At 47.7% G+C, this 18,556-nt stretch overlaps 1 protein-coding gene across 4 annotated transcripts in view; it reads left to right on the top strand.

Annotated features, from left to right (window-relative positions):
* Positions 1 to 18,556, top strand: part of FBF1 (Fas binding factor 1) — a 207,469-nt gene that overhangs the window by 124,108 nt on the left and 64,805 nt on the right. For all 4 annotated transcript variants that reach the window (XR_010243855.1, XR_010243854.1, XM_063960539.1 and 1 more), the window contains 3 exons: positions 4,610 to 4,749; positions 5,390 to 5,508; positions 9,910 to 10,032. Coding sequence is in view for 2 of the 4 variants with exons in the window: in XM_063960539.1 (XP_063816609.1) it covers positions 4,610 to 4,749; positions 5,390 to 5,508; positions 9,910 to 10,032 (382 nt within the window). In the remaining 2 variants the exon portion in view is untranslated. The remainder of the gene's footprint in view (positions 1 to 4,609; positions 4,750 to 5,389; positions 5,509 to 9,909; positions 10,033 to 18,556) is intronic.

Genomic DNA, 18,556 nt, shown 5'->3' with positions numbered 1-18,556 from the left:
CACATGTGCTCCAGTCTGACTCTGACAATGAGATGTCAGATTTGGAGGAAGGGGAAGTTGAGGTGGATAATGGAGACAGTACTCGGTGTGACAGTACTCGGCTTCACCTTTGTCCAAGGTTACCTTGCTAGAGGCCATTCAATGACTGCAACAAATGCAGGTCATTGTTTCGGTTCCCCCTCTACTCAGAAACAAGGGCTTTTATTCCAGCCTGTTCATGGTACCGAAGCCGGACGGTTCGGCCCGGCCAATCTTGAACCTCAAATCTCTGAATCCATACCTAAGGGTATTCAAGTTCAAGTTGGAATCCCTCAGAGCGGTGATTTCATGCCTGGAAGAGGGGGAATTCCTGGTATCCCTGGATATCAAGGATACGTACCTTCACATCCCAATATGGCCGCCTCATCAGGCTTACCTCAGGTTTGCACTGAAGGAAGATCACTTCCAGGTCCGGGCCCTACCCTTTGGCCTATCCACGGCTCCACGGGTGTTCACAGAGGTGATGATGGAGATGATGCTTCAACTCCGCGTGAGAGGTGTGTACATTGTTCCATACTTGGATGATCTCCTCATAAAGGCTGTGTCCGAAGCTCAGTTGTTGCAGAGCATCGCCCTGACTACACGGCTTCTGACGGATCATGGGTGGATTTTCAATCTGCAGAAATCACGCCTGGTACCATAACAGAGACTGCAGTTCTTGGGGATGATCCTGGACACAGTGTCTCAGAAGGTGTTCCTTCCTATGGACAAGGCCTTAACAATTCAAATGATGGTACACGCCATTCTGAAACCTCTGAAAATCTCTGTGCATCTCTGCATCCGGCTGTTGGGCAAGATGGTTGCCTCATACGAGGCAATCCAGTATGGAAGATTCCATGCCCGTCCTCTCCAGCTGGATATGCTGAATAAATGATCCGGCTGACACATGCACCAGCGGATATCCCTGTCACCAAAAGCAAGGAATTCCCTGTTATGGTGGCTACACATCCCTTACCTGGTAGAGGGTCGACACTTCAAGACTCAGGCTTGGGTTCTATTGACAACGGATGTAAGCCTCCGCGGTTGGGGTGCTGTCACCCAGGGGGTTCAGTTTCAGCGAAGGTGGTCACCTCAAGAGGCCTCTCTTCCAATAAACATTCTGTAACTCAGGGCGATTTACAATGCCCTTCTACAAGCTGCTTCTCTCCTTCAGCATCAGGCCATACAGGTCCAGTCAGACAACGCCACGGCGGTGGCATACATATACAAACAAGGAGGAACAAAAAGCACGGCCGCAATGGGAGAGGTGTCCAGGATAGTCCTCTGGGTGAAACGCAACGCCAGGGCCATGTCGGCCATCTTCATTCGAGGAATGGACAACTGGGAAGCAGACTTCCTCAGCAGGCACAACCTACACCCGGGGGAATGGGGCCAACACCCGCAGGTGTTTCAGCTGTTGGTACAACGTGGGGCTGCCCGCTGAGCGACATGATGGCTTCTCGACTCAACAAGAAGCTGCGTCGATGCTGCTCAGGACGAGGGATCCACACGCTGCAGCTGTGGACGCTCACGGCACCATGGATTTACCAGTTCATCTATCCCTCAAATTCCTCTCATTCCCAGACTAAAAAGGGAAAACGTTTAGGCAATTCTGATTGCCCCGGATTGGCCTCACCAAGCCTGGTATGTGGACCTCCTGGCCATGTCCCTCGAACAGCCCTGGCCTCTGCCGCTTCAAAAGGACCTTCTTCTGCAAGGTCCGTTCGTCTATCCAGACATACAGCAGCTACGTTTGACGGCATGGCGGATGAAAGGGAGATCTTAGCCCGAAAAAGGCTTTCCCACCAAGGTTATCTCGACTATGGTCCAGACTAGGAAGGTGGTGACATCTAAGCATTACCACCGCATCTGGAAGGAGTATGTCTCCTGGTGTGAAGAGTCGACAGTACTCCAATGCAGATTTTCACCTGGGCAGGTTCTTGCTCTTCCTGCAAGCCGGTGTGGATATGGGCCTTTGTTTAGGATCTAATAGATCCTTTTGTAAGAGAATATCCTTACAAAGAATTAAGGTTCAGAAAGGGTTGAGATTACCTAAAGGATAAAAAAAAAAAAAGGGGCAGACTAGATGGGCCAAGTGGTTCTTATCTGCCGTCAAATTCTATGTTTCTATGTTTCTATCTATTAAGGTTCAGATCTCGGCCCTGTCTATTTTCTTCCAGAAACAGTTGCCTGTTCTCCCGGAAGTCCAGACGTTCTTGAAAGGTGTCTTTCCGATTCAGCCACCCTTTGTACCTCCTACTTCACCGTGGGGTCTCAATTTGGTCTTGACTTTTCTCCAATCTGAATGGTTTTAACCTTTATACCGGGTGGACATGAAATACTTGAATTGGAAGACTGTCATGTTGTTGGCCTTGGCCTCAGCGGGGCGTGTCTCGGAAATTGGGGGCCTTATCCTGTAAGAGCCTTTATCTGGTGTTTCATGAGGATAGAGCGTAGCTCAGGACTCGCCCGCAGTTTGTGCCTAAAGTTGTGTCGGCATTTCACATCAACCAGCCGATAGTGGTTCCTGTGTTGTCTGACATGTCAGGTTCCTCAAAATCCTTGGATGTTGTTCGGGCTTTGAAGGTGTATGTCAAGAGAACTGCTCATCACCGGAAATCTGATTCCATTTGTTCTCTATGATGCTACGAAGATTAGCTGTCCTGCTTCGAAGCAGTCGATTGCTCGTTGGATCCGGGTGATTATCCAACAGGCTTACTCTTCGGCAGCCTTGTCACTGCAGAGTTCTGTTCAGGCCCACTCCACAAGGTCGGTGGGTTCTTCCTGGGCAGCTGCCCATGGAGTCTCGGCTTTGCAGTTATGCTGAGTTGCTACTTGGTCTGGTTCAAACACTTTTGTGAAGTTTTACAGGTTCGATACCTTGGCTACTGAGGACCTTCAGTTTGGTTGCTCGGTTTTGCAGGGGTCTCAGCACTCTTCCACCTGTTCTGGGAGCTTTGGGACATCCCCATGGTAACTCTTACCATCCCGGTGCCCCCTAGGACGTGAAAGAAAATAGGAATTTAATACCTTCAGGTAATTCCTTTTCTCCTAGTATGTAGGGGGTACTGGGCACCTGCCTCTGTGCTTCAAATTTTCCTGCAAGAGTTGTTCTTGTGTGTTTACTGTTTGGGTCTGCTGTTGCTGTCCCTAGTTTCATGTTGTGGATTGCGCTGCTATCCTCTTGTTAGGTTGTGTGCTGGTTCGTATCTCACCACTTTTTCTTATCTGTTTTCCCCCTCTCAAAGTATGTCCGTCTCCAAGGGCACAGTTTTCCTAGACTGAGTCTGCAGGAGGGGCATCGAGTGGAGGAGCCAGCACACTGAAGAATTTTTAAAGTGCTAGGCTCTAATACAGTGGTTCTCAACCTCAGTCCTCAAGTACCCCCAACAGTTCATGTTTTCCAGGTTACCTAGCAGTTGAACAGTTGTACTCATTACTCACTGACACATTTTAAAAGACCCACAGGTGGAGCAAATTATTTCATTTACAATCCTGTGAGGAGACCTGGAAAACATGAACTGTTGGGGGTAGTTGAGGACCGAGGTTGAGAACCACTGCTCTAATGGACCCCATCTATACCCCATGGTAGCTCTTACCATCCCAGTATCCCCTACGGACTAGGAGAAAAGGAATTACCGGTAGGTATTAAATTCCAATTTTTTCAAACACAACCTGTAACATGGCATTGACTGAAGCTGATTGGCTGGTACTTTATCTTTCTCCACTTTCTGTATTGTTTGCTTTTACTGTAAGGAGCTCTGTGAGCGCAGTGGATGTATAACTTCATCACCTGCTTTAGGTGTATCTTCTGAATATCTGGTACTTTTAACTGAGTACTGTACTTTTCAGGACACTTATTTGGAGCTAAAATATACATCTATATTCAAGAAACTTACATCTACCTGCGTTCTGTGGCCACCAGAGTGGCACAAAATGCTGTTCAATTCTCTAGCTCTTCAGTTGAATCCATTGTCTCCAAATTCCACCCTCTACCTGCAAACAAGAGCAGTACTGGTCCATAGTAAGTGGCTAATGGGTATTAGCTGACACCAACCATTAGGTGCTTGACCACACATACCTAGAAGTAAGTGATTCTTGGTGCTGGTGTTAGGAGCCTGGGAGTAGCGGTTACAGGTGTCGCTGTAGGATCCTTTTGTAACAAGCGGTGCTATGTAGAAGCCTGACTGAAGGAGTGAGTTACCTCCCCATGATGTAGTAGGTAGCGGCTATAACAGGTGGTGAGTGAGAGGGAGTCCATATAATCTGTATGAGGGGCCAAAAACATGATGGCGGTGTCTTCAGGGTGTGGTTTCTTTCCTTGCTGTTACATTGTTATTTCAGAAGTAACATGAATACCTAATCTGAATTACTATGTAACATTGTACTTTGCTGTAATGGTTTATGAATAAGTGTCTTCTTCTGGTGAGTTGTTGGAAAAGGAGTTTTGTAAGTATAAAGTCCTATATTTCCACCATTGCAATTGCTGTTAAGGCTACAGCATCGACATTACCCATTCTTCCTGATTTCTGTCCTTGTGCTTGCCCATGCAGCCCATCCATCCTGGCCATTCTTTCTTTGGCTTTCTTAGGTCATTAAATGGAATCATTGAGCAAATGGAATCTTTCTCTCACAAGCTGAGCGATCTCTCTGTGCGAGTAGAGAGCACCCAGATAAACACCACCCAGGAGATAGAACTTGGAGTGCGCCAGAGAGAGGGACAACTTCGAGGTATCAAACTGCCCAAACATCTTCTCATTAATATTTACTATTGTGTATGTTTTTTGTATACAGAATAAAACATTTGTTGGCCAAAATCCTGATCTATGGACCGGGATGTAATGAAGTCCAAGTTCAGCGGCCGTGTGGGATGACGTCCGTAGTCGTACGTTTTTTTTTTAAAGGGGCAGTCAGGCATGGTTTAGCCTTATAAATTATCTGCCCCTTTAAACAAACGTCCACGTTCAGCTGGAATCCCACACAGCTGCTGAACTCAGACTTTCATTAAATCCCGGCCATGGTCTGATTGCCAGGGAACAGGATCACTAATTTGGCACCTTAACTTACGGAGCATGACACTTTAAGAGAACTGCTTACCTATGCAAATAGTGGTTATCACCCAAGTAGATTTGCAGGCATACTCCATGATTAAAACTACAGTCCAACCATTAATGGTTTTTGTGTTTGAATTGGTGACATGAGCAGCATTATAAGGCCAGTTACCTGATATCCCTGCTTTGTTTTTTTTTATCTAGCAAGTACAGAGTACTTGTGTATAGCCAGCATTACGCTTTTACTGAACAATCCCTTGCAAGCATTTAATATAAGCAACAGGTTTCTCATTCAAAATTTGATCCTGTTTTACTTTCAGCACTGCAGGAACGTCTGACTCAGCAGCAGAAAGATATGGAGGAGGAACGGAACAGCCTGCGCATGATCATAACGAACATGGAGACTCGGCTGAATGAACAGAGCCGTCTGCTGGAACAGGTGACTATAAACACTTTTCTCTAACGTCCTAGTGGATGCTGGGGACTCCGTAAGGACCATGGGGAATAGACGGGCTCCGCAGGATTCTGACTCCAGTGTCGATGGCGATGAGGCAAAGTTACAGCCTAAAATGGCTAAAGCCATCCGTTACATGATTATAGCAATGAAAGATGTGTTGCACATCACAGAGGAAACCCCAGTCCCTGACAAGAGGGTTTATATGTATGGGGAAAAAAGGCAAGAGGTGACCTTTCCCCCTTCACATGAGTTAAATGAGTTATGTGAAAAGGCTTGGGAATCTCCAGATAGGAAACTGCAGATTTCCAAACGGATGCTTATGGCGTATCCCTTCCCGCCAACGGACAGGCTACGCTGGGAATCCTCCCCTAGGGTGGACAAAGCTCTAACACGCTTATCCAAGAGGGTAGCCCTGCCGTCACAGGATACGGCCACCCTAAAGGATGCTGCTGATAGAAAGCAGGAGGGTATCCTGAAGTCCATTTATACACATTCAGGTACCTTACTAAGGCCGGCGATTGCGTCGGCCTGGATGTGAAGTGCGGTAGCAGCATGGACAGATACCTTATCTGAGGAACTTGATACCTTGGATAAGGATACTATATTACTAACCCTGGGGCATATAAAAGACGCTGTCCTATATATGAGAGATGTCCAAAGAGACATTAGCCTACTGGGCTCTAGAATAAATGCAATGTCGATTTCTGCCAGAAGGGTCCTGTGGACTCGGCAATGGACAGGCGATGCCGACTCAAAAAGGCACATGGAGGTTTTACCTTACAAGGGTGAGGAATTGTTTGGGGACGGTCTCTCGGACCTGGTCTCCACAGCTACGGCTGGAAAGTCAAATTTTTTGCCATATGTTCCCTCACAACCTAAGAAAGCACCGTATTACCAAATGCAGTCCTTTCGATCACAAAAAGGCAAGAAAGTCCGCGGTGCGTCCTTTCTTGCCAGAGGCAGGGGTAGAGGAAAGAAGCTGCACAACACAGCTAGTTCCCAGGAACAGAAGTCCTCCCCGGCTTCCACAAAATCCACCGCATGACGCTGGGGCTCCACAGGCGGAGCTAGGCCCGGTGGGGGCGCGTCTCCGAATTTCAGCCACAAGTGGGTTCACTCCCAGGTGGATCCCTGGGCTATAGAGATTGTGTCTCAGGGATACAAGCTGGAATTCGAAGAGATGCCCCCTCACCGTTACCTCAAATCGGCCCTGCCAGCTTCCCCCTTAGAGAGGGAAATAGTGTTAGCTGCAATTCACAAATTGTATCTTCAGCAGGTGGTGATAAAGGTTCCCCTCCTTCAACAGGGAAGGGGTTACTATTCGACCATGTTTGTGGTACCGAAACCGGATGGTTCGGTCAGACCCATATTGAATTTAAAATCCCTGAACATATACCTGAAAAGGTTCAAGTTCAAAATGGAATCGCTCAGAGCGGTCATCGCAAGCCTGGAAGGGGGGGATTTTATGGTGTCTCTGGACATAAAGGATGCATACCTTCATGTCCCCATTTATCCACCTCATCAGGCGTACCTCAGATTTGTGGTACAGGATTGTCATTACCAATTCCAGACGTTGCCGTTTGGTCTCTCCACGGCACCGAGAATATTTACCAAGGTAATGGCGGAAATGATGGTGCTCCTGCGAAAGCAAGGGGTCACAATTATCCCATACTTGGACGATCTCCTCATAAAGGCGAGGTCCAGAGAGCAGTTGCTGATCAGCGTAGCACGCTCTCGGGAAGTGTTACAACAGCACGGCTGGATTCTGAATATTCCAAAGTCGCAGCTGATTCCTACGACGCGTCTGCCCTTCCTGGGCATGATTCTGGACACAGACCAGAAGAAGGTTTTTCTCCTGACGGAGAAGGCTCAGGAACTCATGACACTGGTCAGAGACCTCTTAAAACCAAAACATCACTGCACGCGAGTCCTGGGAAAGATGGTGGCATCGTACGAGGCCATTCCCTTTGGCAGGTTCCATGCGAGGACCTTTCAATGGGATCTGTTGGACAAGTGGTCCGGATCACATCTACAGATGCATCGGCTGATCACCCTATCCCCCAGGGCCAGGGTGTCTCTGCTGTGGTGGCTGCAGAGTGCTCACCTTCTCGAAGGCCGCAGATTCGGCATTCAGGACTGGGTCCTGGTGACCACGGACGCAAGCCTCTGAGGGTGGGGGGCAGTCACACAGGGAAGAAATTTCCAAGGGGTGTGGTCAAGTCAGGAGACTTGCCTTCACATCAATATCCTGGAACTAAGGGCCATATACAACGCTCTAAGTCAAGCGGAGAATCTGCTTCGCGACCAATCTGTGCTGATCCAGTCAGACAACATCACCGCAGTGGCTCATGTAAACCGCCAAGGCGGCACAAGGAGCAGGGTGGCGATGGCGGAAGCCACCAGAATTCTTCGCTGGGCGGAGAATCACGTAAGAGCACTGTCAGCAGTGTTCATTCCGGGAGTGGACAACTGGGAAGCAGACTTCCTCAGCAGGCACGACCTCCACCCGGGAGAGTGGGGACTTCATCAAGAAGTCTTTGCGCAGATTGCAGGTCGGTGGGTACTGCCACAGGTGGACATGATGGCATCCCGCCTCAACAAAAAGCTACAGAGGTATTGCGCCAGGTCAAGAGACCCTCAGGCGATAGCTGTAGACGCACTGGTGACACCGTGGGTGTTCCAGTCGGTTTATGTATTTCCTCCTCTTCCTCTCATACCCAAGGTGCTGAGGATCATAAGAAAAAGAGGAGTGAGGACAATACTCGTTGTTCAGGATTGGCCAAGAAGGACTTGGTATCCAGAGCTGCAAGAAATGCTCACAGAGGACCCATGGCCTCTGCCTCTAAGACAGGACCTGTTGCAACTGGGACCCTGTCTGTTCCAAGACTTACCGCGGCTGCGTTTGACGGCATGGCGGTTGAACGCCGGATCCTAGCAGAAAAAGGCATTCCGGATGAGGTTATTCATACGCTGATAAAGGCTAGGAAGGACGTGACGGCTAAACATTATCACCGTATATGGCGAAAATATGTTGCTTGGTGTGAGGCCAGGAAGGCCCCTACGGAGGAATTCCAGCTGGGCCGGTTCCTTCACTTCCTACAGTCGGGAGTGACTTTGGGCCTAAAATTGGGTTCCATTAAGGTCCAGATTTCGGCCCTATCCATTTTCTTTCAAAGGGAACTGGCTTCTCTTCCTGAAGTCCAGACTTTTGTAAAGGGAGTGCTGCATATTCAGCCTCCTTTTGTGCCTCCAGTGGCACCTTGGGATCTTAACGTGGTGTTGAGTTTCCTGAAGTCACACTGGTTTGAGCCACTCAAAATCATCCTTTCATATGAACCAACCTATTGTGGTGCCTGTGGCTACTCGTGACTTGGAGGATTCCGAGTTACTAGATGTGGTCAGGGCTTTGAAGGTTTATGTAGCCAGAACGGCTAGAGTCAGGAAAACTGAGTCGCTGTTTATCCTGTATGCACCCAACAAGCTGGGTGCTCCTGCTTCAAAGCAAACTATTGCTCGCTGGATCTGTAACACGATTCAGCAAGCTCATTCTGCGGCTGGATTGCCGCTTCCTAAATCAGTAAAAGCCCACTCCACAAGGAAGGTGGGCTCTTCTTGGGCGGCTGCCCGAGTGGTCTCGGCATTACAGCTTTGCCGAGCGGCTACTTGGTCAGGTTCGAACACTTTTGCAAAGTTTTACAAGTTTGATACCCTGGCTGAGGAGGACCTTGTGTTTGCTCATTCGGTGCTGCAGAGTCATCCGCACTCTCCCGCCTGTTTGGGAGCTTTGGTATAATCCCCATGGTCCTTACGGAGTCCCCAGCATCCACTAGGACGTTAGAGAAAATAAGATTTTACTTAACGGTAAATCTATTTCTCGTAGTCCGTAGTGGATGCTGGGCGCCCGTCCCAAGTGCGGACTTCTTCTGCAATACTTGTATATAGTTATTGCTTAAATAAGGGTTATGTTGGTTGCATCATGGTTGATCTGATGCTCCGTTGTTGTTCATACTGTTAACTGGGAACTTGTTTATCACAAGTTAAACGGTGTGATTGGTGTGGCTGGTATGAGTCTTGCCCTGGATTCCAAAATCCTTTCCTTGTACTGTCAGCTCTTCCGGGCACAGTTTCTTTAACTGAGGTCTGGAGGAGGGACATAGAGGGAGGAGCCAGAGCACACCAGTATCCAAATTCTTAAAGTGCCCTGTCTCCTGCGGAGCCCGTCTATTCCCCATGGTCCTTACGGAGTCCCCAGCATCCACTACGGACTACGAGAAATAGATTTACCGGTAAGTAAAATCTTATTTAACCACTGGTCACTGCTAGTTTTTGTTATTCAATACTTTAAAAAAGTATATTGGGGCCAACCCCTCTTCTTTGTGGCAGGAACATTGGAGGGTCTCTGCGGAACAGGCAAAGATGGAATCGATACAACGTTCCCTTGAGGAGCAAAGGCGAATCATGACCCAGCAAATGGCTATGGAGAGAGAGGAACTGGAGAGGGCAAAGGTCAGAAAGCATTTTGCTATGTAAATATTTAGACTAACGAAAATTGTAATAGATCTACGTAAATCCTAATAGGAACCAACGTTATTAGTTTAACATTTTACCCTATTCTACAATATGTATAGAGCACAAGCAAAATAAGTGTACCTGTTTCATTTGCAAGTAACTAATAAAATGGGCAGGGCTTTTGGTTCTAATAGGTCTTAGTATTCTTGATCTACGTGTACATTACCACTCAAATCGATCAATCCAAATCATTCTCGCCAGCATTCTTCAAATGATCACACACTACAGATCTACGGACAGGGTTAGATAGGTAATATATCCGTGCAATAAAACACAGCGTTATCCAGCTAACAAGCACTCCATAGTTCCATCAATGAGATTTAATTCCGTTTACTTTGTTCTCCAGTAGATTCCATATAAGCAATGAAGCGCATTCCGTTTCTGTTGTGCACAGGCAGGCTAGCTTTTTCTGGTTATCATCAAAGCGATTTACACCATGTGTCACAGGTCCATAGTCTGTTTACATTCTTTCAGCCAGATATGTGTATATACAATAACCTATATATCTGTGGCCAGACAATAATATAATGAGTGTAACTATAACACATACTGTATATACCTGTCACCAAGCAACCTTTACAGGCATTGTTTTATTACATAAAAATATGGAATGTGTATTTGCATAGGAGTGAGGAAAACATGCATGGTATATAGAATCAGACATTTATTGGAAATGTCTGCCACTAATTAAAGACCATTCATAAAATTAAATTGTTAACCCCAGTGAATAAAGGTGCTATGTATTTCTTAACACCTATATTAACAACTGTTTATCTTTGGATTAATGAGCTCTCAGTAGCAGCTAGGGATGAGATGGTGTGAGACAGTGCACTGAAAGCTGAACTGAGGTCTGTACCCACCTTTCAGCACTCTGTCAGCATCCCCCACAAGTGAATCACCTTCTAATAGGCGCATATGTATCTGTTTGGTGGTCGGCATGGAATGCGTTTTGCGTGAACACACTCATACATACTTTGGTCGTGCTTACATTCACCTTTGCCATGTCTGTGGATGCATACACATTTTTAGTACCTATGTGCAGTTGAGTAAATTGCAATTTGCATGGAAAAAAAGAAAACTATTATATGCGTGCCCAAGGAAGAGGCCCATGCAGATTTGCATGACTCTGACATTTGCACCCAGAGAGGTTGGACAAGAGATGGAAGAAGCATTCTATAATAGATTCCATACAGTAAAGGTGTATACTTAGGAACAGATGCAGGTCGCCATAGAGATACAGCTATCCTGAGGTAAACTTCAGAGGGAACCAGCTATTAGATGGTTAATTAGTCTTTCGCCCCCTATGCCCTGGTCGGATGACCGATTTACACGTCCGGACTGCTGCGGACCTCCACCAGAGTTTCCTCTGGCTTCGCCCTGCCCAGGCATAGGTCACCATCTTTTGGCTCCACACATTACTCCAAGCAGTATCATTTTGCGGGTGCCCATTGGCAGATGCAGATACACATTGAAGGATGACTGTTGCCTTAACTTCCTTTCCATTTTTGATTCTCATTGCAAGCTCATCTCTGAAGCTGATAAATGTGTCTTTCCCTGCATGTGAAGATTTTATGTTAAGTGTTTGAGATGGAGCACTTTTTAAATATTATTGAAACCTAACAGCGCATGTGCATGTCACAAGTAAAACTTGTGAAAATATGGTAGTGAGTGAAACAAGGCCTCGTGTAGAATTGAGCAGAAGGCTACTACTCTACTTACCAGCCTAAACCATCCTGTTTAGTGTTCTTTGGCCCTTCCTGTGGACATTTGTTGTCGCTTGATAGTTCCTGACTACTGTGGTGGGTTTTGTTGTGTCCTGCTCGCCAACTTGTGCTGCGGCATCTCTTACCGGTTGGCTGCAAGTGCAGAGGTGGATAGCCGACTAGAAGTAACTGCTGGATTTGCAGCTGTGTCTGCCATACTCCCTTATCTGCTTTGTTGCACTTTTGGCCTATTTCCATTTTTAACAACTTTACATTGGGGCTGGATAGGTGAGGCTGTGAGAGTTTTCTAGTTATTAGGTTAAGGGCTTTTCTTTTTAGGGCTTAGTTATGCCTAGTTGGATGTAGGTTTATAGTGTTATATTTCTTATGTGGTACTGTGTCCTGTATTTCTGTGTGTGCTTTATGTACAACAAGCTGAATACCCGTGCTTTACTATGGGATGAGGATGGTAAATTAGAATTTATAGTTGTTCGTTAATTGACATGGGTTGGAGATCTGGTATATAGGCATATCTTGCTTCCTTGACCCACTTTGTGTAGTGGCCGGACTCCGTTTTGGTCCCAGAAGGGACCCTTCTCTTCCCACTATACAACTCTGTCTGTGGCTTCTTGCTGCCTCCATTCCCCTCCTCATATCTTGTCAGTGCCTCTGTGAAATGTTCGATTTATTTACAGTTTCTTATATAGCGTAGCACATTATGCATCTCCTGATATACTCTGTGCTGCTGGGGGACCCTGCTACTTCCACTATATAACTCTGTGTGTGGGTTCGTGCTAACTCCATTCCCCTCCTGACATCACGTCACATGCAGCCCAGTCCTCCCTGACATATCATGCATCTCCTAATATACTTTGTGCTGCTGGGGACCCTGCTCCTCCCACTATATGACTCTCAGCATGTGTCTTCCTACTACCTCCGTTCCCCTCCTCACTGTTAGGGTCTCCTGCTCTGTGCTGCCACGTCGTCATGGCAACCGTGAGACAAGTGCTAGCGGAGTAACCTGAGCGTAGCTGATACTCCGGTTCGGGTCTTTTGCTGTGCAGTGGTTACAGGCTCTGTGCACGGCAGGGGATCCGGTGCTGGTTTTTGTGCTCACAGTCTGTGAGGTCTGAGTGGGGCGTGGACAGCACCTGCTATATAAACCCTCTTCTCAGGTTAGGCAGATGCTGCTGAATCTTTGTTGGTTAGTCAGTTCCTGAAAGCTAGCTAGTACTATGTAAACTTTGTATTTGTTTGTTGCTAACTGCAAATAGGCCTTGGGATTTGGTATTACACTCTGCCAATCCAGACCTAGCAGTAAGACTGGAGTCAGTCGTTTAACCTGCTGGGGTTCTTTTGCTACTCTGTGAACCTAGCAAGTTTGCGGCTGTATTCTCAGACTTGCCTGCCAAAATCCTTTCTCACTGTGCAAGGTGTTTAGGTGTCCGTTTAGTGGCAGTAAGCTGAACCAGTGCACTGCAAGTGAGGACTAGGATTGTGGAGACTCTCCTTGTGTCTATTATTCCATCTCTGACCAAGGAGTTTACTGCCACACCCGTTGGTAACCCTTTAGGGTTTTGCTGTTGCCCTTAGCAACAGCATTTCGGGTTCTCTACGTATTAAATCACAACATCTCGCTTCTTTCCATCTGAGCATTCCTAATACTAGGGAGACACCCAGTTTCTTAGCCTTTGGGCTTCTCTGTTCACTTTGTGTTTATTTTGTTACCCTATCACCTTCTGTGTATGTAATGTCATATTCCCCAGTCTGTCTGTGAGTTCATTTGTTTTGCATCCCTCTCCGTTCAGACACCAGTACATTCCTGCTGGCACTGGTGTGCATAACACTCACATCATGTCACTGCCACTGTTACATGAAGCCCTGTCGTCACTGACATATCATGCATGTCCTGATATAGTCTGTGCTGCTGGCGCAACCCTAGGGGTGCTAGGGGTGTGTTACCCCCACAGTGTTTGTTTCCAGATTGTAAGTCATATGTGTACCAAGTTTGGTGTAAATTGCACCAGCCATTCCAGAGTTATGCTGTCTGCTGAAATACTCTGTGCTGCTGCCTCACCCCTAGGGGTGTCTTACCTGCACAGTGTTTGTTCCCAGATTGTAAGTCATATGTGTACCAAGTTTGGTGTAAATTGCTCCAGGCATTCCAGAGTTATGCTGTCTGCAGTAATACTCTGTTCTGCTACATCACTCCTAGGGGTGCTAGGGGTTGGTTACCCCCACAGTGTTTGTTCCCAGATTGTAAGTCATATGTGTACCAAGTTTGGTGTAAATTGTTGCAGGCATTCCGGAGTTATGCTGGAACATACATATACACATACATACATTCATTTTTGGCGATTTCCGTGGATGGGCAGTGACATTTGTAAAACTGGTTCTTAGCATGTACCCGGGACCTAAGGAGAAGGTACCTGCCAAGTTTCAAGATTGTAGGCCTTGTGTTTTAAGAGATTTTGTGATGAGTCAATCTCCTTTCTCTGACGTCCTAGTGGATGCTGGGACTCCGTAAGGACCATGGGGAATAGCGGCTCCGCAGGAGACAGGGCACAAGAATAAAAGCTTTAGGATCAGGTGGTGTGCACTGGCTCCTCCCCCTATGACCCTCCTCCAAGCCCCAGTTAGATTTTTGTGCCCGAACGAGAAGGGTGCAGGCTAGGTGGCTCTCCTGAGCTGCTTAGAATAAAAGTTTAATTTAGGTTTTTTATTTTCAGTGAGTCCTGCTGGCAACAGGCTCACTGCATCGTGGGACTAAGGGGAGAAGAAACGGACTCACCTGCGTGCAGAGTGGATCGGGTTTCTTAGGCTACTGGACATTAGCTCCAGAGGGACGATCACAGGTTCAGCCTGGATGGGTCACCGGAGCCGCGCCGCCGTCCCCCTTACAGAGCCAGAAGAGACGAAGAGGTCCGGTGAAATCGGCGGCAGAAGACAATCCTGTCTTCAGACTAAGGTAGCGCACAGCACCGCAGCTGTGCGCCATTGCTCTCAGCACACTTCACACTCCGGTCACTGAGGGTGCAGGGCGCTTGGGGGGGAGCGCCCTGAGACGCAATATAGATGACAAATACCTTAGGTGGCAAAAGAATACATCACATATAGCTCCTGGGCTATATGGATGTATTTTAACCCCTGCCATTTTTACACAAAAAAGCGGGAGATAAGGACGTCGTGAAGGGGCGGGGCCTATCTCCTCAGCACACAAGCGCCATTTTCCCTCACAGTTCCGCTGGAAGGACGGCTCCCTGACTCTCCCCTGCAGTCCTGCTTCAGAATCAGGGTAAAAAAGAGAAGGGGGGGCACTATTGGCAGCAAATGACAATATAAACAGCAGCTATAAGGGAATAACACTTATATAAGGTTATCCCTGTATATATATATAGCGCTGGGTGTGTGCTGGCAGACTCTCCCTCTGTCTCTCCAAAGGGCTCGTGGGGTCCTGTCCTCTATCAGAGCATTCCCGGTGTGTGTGCTGTGTGTCGGTACGTGTGTGTCGACATGTATGAGGAGGAATATGATGTGGAGGCGGAGCAAATTGCCTGCGTTAGTGATGTCACCCCCTAGGGAGTCGACACCTGACTGGATGATCGTGTTCAAACAATTAAGTGATAATGTCAACACTTTGCAAAAAACTGTTGACGACATGAGACAGCCGGCAAATCAATTAGTGCCTGTCCAGGCGTCTCAGACACCGTCAGGGGCCCTAAAACGCCCGTTACCTCAGTGGGTCGACACAGACCCAGACACAGATACGGAGTCTAGTGTCGACGGTGATGAGTCGAACGTAATGTCCAGTAGCCACACGTTACATGATCACGGCAATGAAGGAAGCATTGCACATTTCTGACACTACAAATACCACTAAGAAGGGTATTATGTGGGGGGTGAAAAAACTACCAATAGTTTTTCCTGAGTCAGATGAATTGAATGAGGTGTGTGATAAAGCGTGGGTTTCTCCTGACAAAAAACTGCTAATTTCTAATAAATTATTGGCACTATATCCTTTCCCATCAGAGGTTAGGACACGTTGGGAAACACCCCCTAGGGTAGATAAGGCGCTCACACGTTTATCAAAACAAGTAGCGTTACCGTCTCCTGATACGGCCACCCTCAAAGAACCAGCTGATAGAAGGCTGGAAAATATTCTAAAAAGTATATACACACATACTGGTGTTATACTGCGACCAGCAATCGCTTCAGCCTGGATGTGCAGTGCTGGAGTCGCGTGGTCGGATTCCCTGACTGAAAATATTGATACCCTGGATAGGGACAATATATTGTTAACTATAGAGCATTTGAAGGATGCATTACTATATATGCGTGATGCACAGAGGGATATTTGCACCCTGGCATCAAGAGTAAGTGCTATGTCCATCTCTGCCAGAAGAACGTTATGGACGCGTCAGTGGTCAGGGGATGCGGATTCCAAACGACATATGGAAGTATTGCCGTATAAAGGGGAGGAGTTATTTGGGGCTGGTCTTTCGGACCTGGTGGCCACGGCAACGGCTGGAAAGTCCACCTTCTTACCCCAGGTCACTTCACATCAACAGAAAAAGACACCGTCTTTTCAAACTCAGTCCTTTCGTTCCCATAAATACAAGCGAGCAAAAGGCCATTCCTTTCTGCCCCGGGGCAGAGGAAGGGGAAAAAGACTGCACCATGCAGCCGCTTCCCAGGATCAGAAGCCTTCCCCTGCTTCTGCCAAGTCTTCAGCATGACGCTGGGGCTTTACAAGCAGACTCAGGCTTGGTGGGGGCCCGTCTCAAGAATTTCAACGCGCAGTGGGCTCACTCGCAAGTGGATCCCTGGATTCTACAGGTAGTATCGCAGGGGTACAAACTGGAATTCGAGGCGTTTCCCCCTCGCCGGTTCCTGAAGTCTGCTCTGCCAAAGTCTCCCTCCGACAGGGAGGCAGTTCTGGAAGCCATTCACAAGCTGTATTCCCAGCAGGTGATAATCAAGGTACCCCTCCTACAACAAGGAAAGGGTTATTATTCCACACTGTTTGTGGTACCGAAACCGGACGGCTCGGTGAGACCAATTTTAAATCTGAAATCCTTGAACACTTACATAAAAAGGTTCAAATTCAAGATGGAATCACTCAGAGCGGTGATAGCGAACCTGGAAGAAGGGGACTATATGGTGTCTCTGGACATCAAAGATGCTTATCTCCACGTCCCAATCTACCCTTCTCACCAAGGGTATCTCAGGTTTGTAGTACAAGACTGTCATTATCAGTTTCAGACGCTGCCGTTTGGGTTGTCCACGGCACCTCGGGTCTTTACCAAGGTAATGGCCGAAATGATGATTCTTCTTCGAAGAAAAGGCGTATTAATTATCCCTTACTTGGACGATCTCCTGATAAGGGCAAGGTCCAGGGAACGGTTAGAAGTCGGAGTAGCACTATCTCAGATAGTGTTACGTCAGCACGGGTGGATCCTAAATATTCCAAAATCGCAGCTGATTCCAACGACACGTCTTCTGTTCCTAGGAATGATTCTGGACACAGTCCAGAAGAAGGTTTTTCTCCCGGAGGAGAAGGCCAAGGAGTTATCCGAGCTAGTCAGGAACCTCCTAAAACCAGCCCAGGTGTCAGTGCATCAGTGCACGAGGGTCCTGGGAAAAATGGTGGCTTCTTACGAAGCAATTCCATTCGGAAGATTCCATGCAAGAACGTTTCAGTGGGATCTACTGGACAAATGGTCTGGTTCGCATCTTCAGATGCAGCAGCGGATAACCCTGTCACCAAAGACAAGGGTGTCTCTCCTGTGGTGGTTGCAGAGTGCTCATCTTCTAGAGGGCCGCAGATTCGGCATTCAGGATTGGATCCTGGTGACCACGGATGCAAGCCTGAGAGGCTGGGGAGCAGTCACACAGGGAAAAAACTTCCAGGGCTTGTGGTCAAGCATGGAAACATCTCTTCATATAAACATTCTGGAACTACGGGCCATTTACAATGCCCTAAGTCAAGCGAAACCCCTGCTTCAGGGTCAGGCGGTATTGATCCAATCGGACAACATCACGTCAGTCGCCCACGTAAACAGACAGGGCGGCACGAGAAGCAGGAGGGCAATGGCAGAGGCTGCAAGGATTCTTCGCTGGGCGGAAAATCATGTGATAGCTCTGTCAGCAGTGTTCATTCCGGGAGTGGACAACTGGGAAGCAGACTTCCTCAGCAGACACGACCTTCACCCGGGAGAGTGGGGACTTCACCCAGAAGTCTTCCACCTGATTGTAAACCGTTGGGAAAAACCAAAGGTGGACATGATGGCGTCACGTCTAAACAAAAAATTAGACATATATTGCGCCAGGTCAAGGGACCCTCAGGCAATAGCGGTGGACGCTCTGGTGACACCGTGGGTGTACCAGTCAGTGTATGTGTTCCCTCCTCTGCCTCTCATACCAAAAGTACTGAGAATCATAAGAAGGAGAGGAGTAAGAACGATACTCGTGGTTCCGGATTAGCCAAGAAGGACTTGGTACCCGGAACTTCAGGAGATGCTCACGGAAGACCCGTGGCCTCTACCTCTAAGAAAGGACCTGCTCCAGCAGGGGCCTTGTCTGTTCCAAGACTTACCGCAGCTGCGTTTGACGGCATGGCGGTTGAACGCCGGATCCTGAAGGAAAAAGGCATTCCAGATGAAGTCATCCCTACCCTGGTCAAAGCCAGGAAGGATGTAACCGCAAAACATTATCACCGCATTTGGCGAAAATATGTTGCGTGGTGTGAGGCCAAGAAG

Source organism: Pseudophryne corroboree, chromosome 3 (assembly GCF_028390025.1).
Source record: "Pseudophryne corroboree isolate aPseCor3 chromosome 3, aPseCor3.hap2, whole genome shotgun sequence".
Classification (NCBI taxonomy): domain Eukaryota; kingdom Metazoa; phylum Chordata; class Amphibia; order Anura; family Myobatrachidae; genus Pseudophryne; species Pseudophryne corroboree.
The sequence above is the reverse complement of the archived record's forward strand: the minus strand, read 5'-3'. Positions and strand labels throughout refer to the sequence as shown.